Genomic DNA, 6,561 nt, shown 5'->3' with positions numbered 1-6,561 from the left:
TACAGTAACATGGATAAGAAACATAGCTCCATACTTCTTCTCACTCATCCTCAAAAAAAAATAGGTATCATTGGAATATGTACTAGAAAAATATGATAAACCTTTTACATGGTAAAATTGCAAACTTTAAGAGTAATTATGAATAGGCCCATTGACAAACTGTTGGAATTTACATAATATTGCAATAAAATCAAGAGCCCTTGATTCTACTCACACATTTCAAACCATCATATGCTGACAAAGGCAATATAGAATATGGAACAACTTTCAAGAGCACAAAAGTATGTCAGCAAAATATGTTGCAAAGAATGGTTACTCTATACCCATCAGGTACCATACAAACTCAGCAACTCTTAACACGATAAGTACAACTGCTAATACAGCCACATAATTTCTTACAGAACCAAAGTCCTACATTGAATGACAAGCGCATAAAGAAAAAAAATGTGCACCAAAAGGCGCAATTTAAATATACCCGTACATATTTTCTGAACGAAAACAAAACAAAACAAAACAAAATAAGTTGCCACAGTATCACAAAGAAAAGCCTCGCATCTCTTTTAGAGAAGAGTTTGTAAACTCTTAAATACAAGCAATTCATGAACTTTGATAAAACGTGGACCAAACCTGCTCGGACTACTGAGATGGGGCTGATGTTTCCTGCACATTGCACAAAAAACAAAAGAAATTACTCAAACAACAATAAAGCTAAGCAAAAAAGGAAAACAACCTTATCTAACTGCAATGACTTGAAAATTAAACAGAAAGGTTACTCAATACATAAAAGCTAGAGAACAATTGTAAGGAATTAAATCTGGGACTTAGGCGAAGCTACTTCAAATTGAACATAAATCTTGATAAACCATTTTTCATCACAACTCTAAGAGTTTTTGTGAATAATTTTTTCCCTGAAAAATGTTAATGGCACTGTAACATCACAAAAACGGCAAAATGGAAAAATACAACAAAAAAAAACAGAAAAACAGGATATACGTAGAAGAAACATTTCAATTGACTTCTTATGTGATACATCTTTAAGAGGTGCTATGCTGCTTGTCCATTATGATTTTGAGAAGTTTAAGGAGACACTATTTGGCATATCATGTACTTCAAAAAAAGGGAATTTTCAAAGACCTAGATCAATAATATAAAGTTAAAGATGCAAAGCCTAGAACTGATTAAGGACACACTAAAGCCTCACTCACATTTTAAGCATGGTCTATCAAGTTTTATCTCCTGCAATCCATTTGTACATGAGGTACTTACCTCTAATAATAAAAACCTAATGTAAAAGTATACGTGCATACAAAATGTAAATCTGTAAATCTAAAACTATAAAATACAGCACTATCAAAATATAGACTTCTCTCAACAATTCACCAACTTTCACACCACAGTATAAAAATGTAAAAATATCCCCCAAATTAAGGAATTCACACTCTTCTCACCTACATTTTAGATCTAAAACTATGTGCAGTATGAATCTCAAAACTGAACTTTCAAATCAACATTAGAAGAACATAACACAGAAATTTAATGACGAGAACAAAAACAAACAGTCACTTGCCGATATTTCAACAGATTTAAGCGACATCCATTAACCTTGTAATTTTAGATGAAATAAACTGCTAGATCCAAAGCTGAGAAACACTTGGGGAAATGTAGCACACATCATAACCAAACATAACAATTTAAACATATGACTTTTAAGCCCTTTACAACTTATTTCAAAAGAGTTTTAATTCACCCTGTTTTGTTTCATAACTATCTGTATCTTTACAAGACAAGCTTTGAGAAATAGTGACATTTTCAATTACACTCAAAAATCCCCAAAATGTCAAAATAGATTATCTTGCCACAACACTGATCAAAACTCATGTACTAGCAGGTATGTTAGATTTATAATCACACAATCAATCCAAAAGCCATCAAGAAAAGTGTCAATAGAACAGACACTGTCAATATCTTTGGCCAAGTAATAGACACCACTTTCAAGGAAACTTAACAAAATGAGAGTAAGAATTTTTTTCACCAATGACATAAGATTGTAAGGCATATTGCTTCTTTTTCCATTCAGTCAACAATGATAGATAGATATCATACACAAAACTATTACACACATTCTGAAAATACAGCTCAAAAGGGGCTTTCCAAGTCCTTAAGTATTTGGAACACTCAGCAAAATCACAAGGTGTCATAACATGAATCAGTCATCGAATTCCTGAAACAGCGCATAAAATTTTTGTGTACATCATGTTTCAGGATGTGTACATGCTAACAGAATGTTACAAAAAGAGAAATTTTCAAACTTTCTTCTAAGTAATTGATGGGAAGAAATCAAGCAGTTCAGTGCAGTTTCAAAATAAATAGTGTTACAGCATAGTTGTGGAACAGATGAAATTTAAAATTTGATAGCTACCTAGATCAACTGTGAGTGGAGTTGAATAAGTTGTGATGTCTGAGCTTGGCCAAAATGCATAGTGACAGTTTCTGACTGTTACAGAAAATTTACGAAGCTGTCTGTACTTTAACAATAAAAAATACTAACCTATTTAGCACAGACTAATTCCTAATAGCTTTACTCCATCCTCAGATATATTTACACAAAAGGCTTTAAAGCAAATTTTAACAGCTTTACTTTGGCCAAGTTTAGACATCACCACTGTATCCAAGGCAGCACAGTGATGATGTAAAGTAACATCAGGGTGGTTGCTGTTGAAATGCTTGTTGGAATCTGGGTAAGGGACCAAGGGTTGTAGCTGGTGTATTTATGTCACCTGTTGAGGATGAGGTAGAGGCAGAGGGAATGGACAGTTCCATCAACTGCAGTATTTCTTCGTCATTTGAAAAATGTGCTAGAAATTCAGTTGCTTCAGCATCAGACATTCCAGTAGATGGTGGAGGTTGTGAAGGAACAGGAGGCTCATCAGTTGGCTGACCCTCAACACCATTTGCTTCTGTGGAGGGTACACTTGTTGGGACCAAATATCCTGAAATAAATTGATTCATGTCCATTCCAACTGAAAGCGATTCCTCTGACTTGATGGCACCGTCAACTTGATCTGTTGGCACATTTATATTGTCCACTGGGATATGCTCAAATGGAGGATGAGAGACAGGGCTAGAGAATATTATAGGTTGTAGCTCAGGAAGCAAATGACAGTCCTCAACCTTCACATGATCAACATGGAATGACACATCACCGTCATGTGAAGAAATCATTTCGTGAACCTTACGCGCAAGGTCTGAGTCTACCTGTTTTGATTTAATATCTGTAGTAATTTCTGACAGAACACCTGATATATATTGGTTATCTGATTCCTGGTACACAACGCTGCCAGTTTCACTGGTAGATTCTAGTGACATGGCAGCCTTTGGTCTTCCATGCGTTCGTAAAACTGTTTTCGGTCTTGGAGTTGATGAGCTTGAAGTTGAAGTTTCGGCACTTGTTATTTGACGTGAACGCTTTCCCTTAGAGGTTCCTGGTCTAACATTGCTGCTTACATTACTATGACTCTTCTTTATGTGGCGCACAAGGTGATCTTTCCTTCCAAATCGGTGAGGGCAAAACTGACACAAAAAGTCCCTTTTGCCAGTATGTACTACAAGGTGCCTTCTAACATCTTTCCTTGTGAAGAATTTTCTTTCACAATAATCACATTTGTATTTTTTGTCTGAGGGGTTTTTTACTGTGCGAGAGCCAGCATGAACTTTCAGATGGTAAACAATTTCATCTTTACAGGCAAAATTTTTCCCACACATTTTACATTCTAAGTCACCTTCCTCAGCTGCATGAACAGCTGCATGTTTACGATAGCTTAGCAGCGAGCTGTATACTTTAAGACATCCCACCTTATCACATCGATAAGTTTTCTTCACAGGACTGTGAACTTTTAAGTGATTTTTTAAATGATCTTTGCGATGAAAAGTTCTATCACACATAGGACAGCGATACTGTCTTTCATCAGAATGAATAAGTAGATGACGAACCAACTTAAACTTTGATGAAAAAGCCTTCAGGCACTTGTCACACTCAAATGGCTTTTCACCAGTATGAGAGAACATATGCTGATTTAATTTCCCTGGACTACCAAACATTTTTGAGCATACAGGGCAGACATGCCGGCCTGAAGGTTTTAGCTTTCTTTTCTTTCGTTTTGGTTTGAAAGATGTTTCCTCTGTAGAAGTAGCTGCAACCGGTTCTGATGATGTTGATGGAATGGCTGCATCTTCCTCCATATGACTAGACATACTTTCACATGAATTCTCAGAATCGGAAGACATGCTGCTTGTGTCAGCTGATTCCGAAAATGCCTGCCCCTCATTAGAAACTGAAGTATTTAATTCTATACCAGGTGCATCAAAGGATGAGTAGCTGTCCTTAAACAATTGCCTTCTGCTGGGAGGGGATTTACTTCTAGATTGAACTGCATCATTACTCTCCAGCCCATGCCTTTTCTTCCTAACAGTTGTTGGAGAAGTGCTGTTAATGGTAGTTTCTGGGCTAACTAAAGATGGGATTTTTACTTTCACCTCAATTGTTGTTGTAGTTGGACAAACACATGATGCAGGAGTAGGAAAATGACATCGGAAGCATACACCACGTGGCCGAAGTAATCTTGGGGGAGGACCTTCCACCACTGGTACACCATCTGAAAGAGTATAATTGTTTTTAGAAAAATGATTTTGTTGATGCATCTTTACAATAGACAACAAATTTAAACAACTAATGAGGAATAAATACCTGGCTTTTTCCCTGAGTTCCGGGTAACCATTTTGAAGTCATATTTCAAACAGTATGGAATTTGAAAGCCGGACAGCAGTTGTTGACTTTTTCAATTAAACACTGAAAACAGGCATGAAACCAAATGGGGAATATTAGAGGGTTGTGAATCTGTTAAGAATAGACAAACTGAAATGCAGAATATAAAAGAGTGATACAAAAACAAAAAGTAAATCCCAATATGATGCACAAAATTAGCACTTGACATTGCCGACATTGCCATTTGTAATTTTATGGTCAAAATGCAGAAGTAATAATGTATTGCTATGAAACAGTTGTGAACGAAATAAGCACCATCTCACTTCAAAAAATAAATTAGAGGTAGATCAGTATAAGGTTATAGAATTTTACTCATGATTTCATAATTCATGCATTTTTTTCTAATGGAATACTGAAAATGGCAACAATCTAGAGCTGTGCTCATCAATGATGACATACAGTTGTTTTTATTATTGATCACTATAGATAGACTGACTAATCGTCATATTTGGACGATAATAAACTATCCAAACCATGAGAAGTCATTTTTTCTGAGATAAAATGATCGCGTTACCTCATATCAGCCAACCTATGACATGACTAGGTAAACAAAGCCCAGCACCGCGACGCGACCGCGCGGGCAGGCGACAAAGCAAGCACAGTGCGAGTAGCAGACAACATAACAAAGGACACTCATAGGACAAGTTTAAATACCGGACAACATGCCACTACAGCCGACTTGTTAAGAATCGCGCGTTATTTTGCACTCACCTTCAAGCTCGAGGGGGCGTTCATAAGACTCATTTTGTAGAAAAATAACTTCACAAAAACAGTCCGACTCACGAAAGCCTGAACCAAAACAAACCCATTATTTTATTTGTTAACCAAAAACTTAAGATTTATAACGATTTAACAGTACAGAAGTTACGCATTTTCCAGTGAAGACAAACCTTTTTAAACTGTTGTCTTGACGTTGTCTAAAGACTGTGTTAAATTTGCTTTTCATAAAGACTTGCCCGTTCTACGCTACAGAATTCCGCACGTGAACAAGACAGAAAACACCAAGAGGCTTCTTCACCGATTCCTCCGTTAAAATGACAAGTAAAAAAGATAAAACCACTCTATGAACAGTACATGCGTCTCTACCGTATAAAACCATCAGTGACAATCGCTGTATCACTAAATATTTCACTTTGAAATGCGTAATAACATCACCCCAACACAGCCAAAACTTGCAGCCATTGTTCTGATTTGCGGTGCATGTTGGGTATGCTGCGATTGTGGCGGGGATGTAGCGTCAGCTCCCCTGCAAAATAAAACTTATGAACACTAAAAAACCCTCTCAAAATCAACGGTTTTCAGAATTCTGGCAATTAATGAGTACAACTATAACATTGTTTTACTTTAAACTTACTTATGACAGCTTTTCATAAGTTTCAATCAACTACTTCGGTTCACTAAAGATCATGACGTTTTTCTGAGGTTGGTGCAAATGAAAATAGGGTTAAGCGTCGAGCGTGCTGATTGGTTGGGAGAAGCGCGAGATGGGAGGCGGGAAATGAACACTATTTGAATGTCTCGCCTTTGTCGCAAAATATTAGGACACTGCAATAGTTTGAGAAACTGCTGGAGCATAATCAAATTATTGCTCAAAGACAAGATGGAGTTAAACAGAATTCATTCATGGACGGAAAAGAGGCAGTGGTAAAAATAAAACGTAATGCAGTTTGGTACCATAACAATTTGACGTTCGTGTCGGATCATAACGCCATGTACGCGCGCGAGATAAAAAGAGGCTT

The 6,561-nt window shown here is 36.7% G+C and overlaps 1 protein-coding gene across 1 annotated transcript; it reads right to left on the bottom strand.

The window, feature by feature from the left end:
• Positions 1 to 6: 6 nt before the first annotated feature.
• On the bottom strand, positions 7 to 6,039 carry LOC113204790 (zinc finger protein PLAG1-like). The gene is made up of 4 exons (XM_026420097.2): positions 5,713 to 6,039; positions 5,534 to 5,611; positions 4,745 to 4,846; positions 7 to 4,652 (listed from the first exon to the last, which is right to left on the bottom strand). The coding sequence occupies exons 3-4, from the start codon at positions 4,773 to 4,775 to the stop codon at positions 2,701 to 2,703; spliced, it is 1,983 nt and encodes a 660-aa protein (XP_026275882.1). The 5' UTR covers positions 4,776 to 4,846; positions 5,534 to 5,611; positions 5,713 to 6,039; the 3' UTR covers positions 7 to 2,700.
• Between the last annotated feature and the right edge of the window lie 522 nt (positions 6,040 to 6,561).

The sequence above is a fragment of the Frankliniella occidentalis genome, unplaced genomic scaffold (assembly GCF_000697945.3).
Source record: "Frankliniella occidentalis isolate FOCC.00 unplaced genomic scaffold, Focc_3.1 Scaffold157, whole genome shotgun sequence".
NCBI classification, from domain to species: domain Eukaryota; kingdom Metazoa; phylum Arthropoda; class Insecta; order Thysanoptera; family Thripidae; genus Frankliniella; species Frankliniella occidentalis.
Note: the sequence above shows the minus strand (reverse complement) of the source record. Positions and strands in the feature narration are given on the sequence as shown.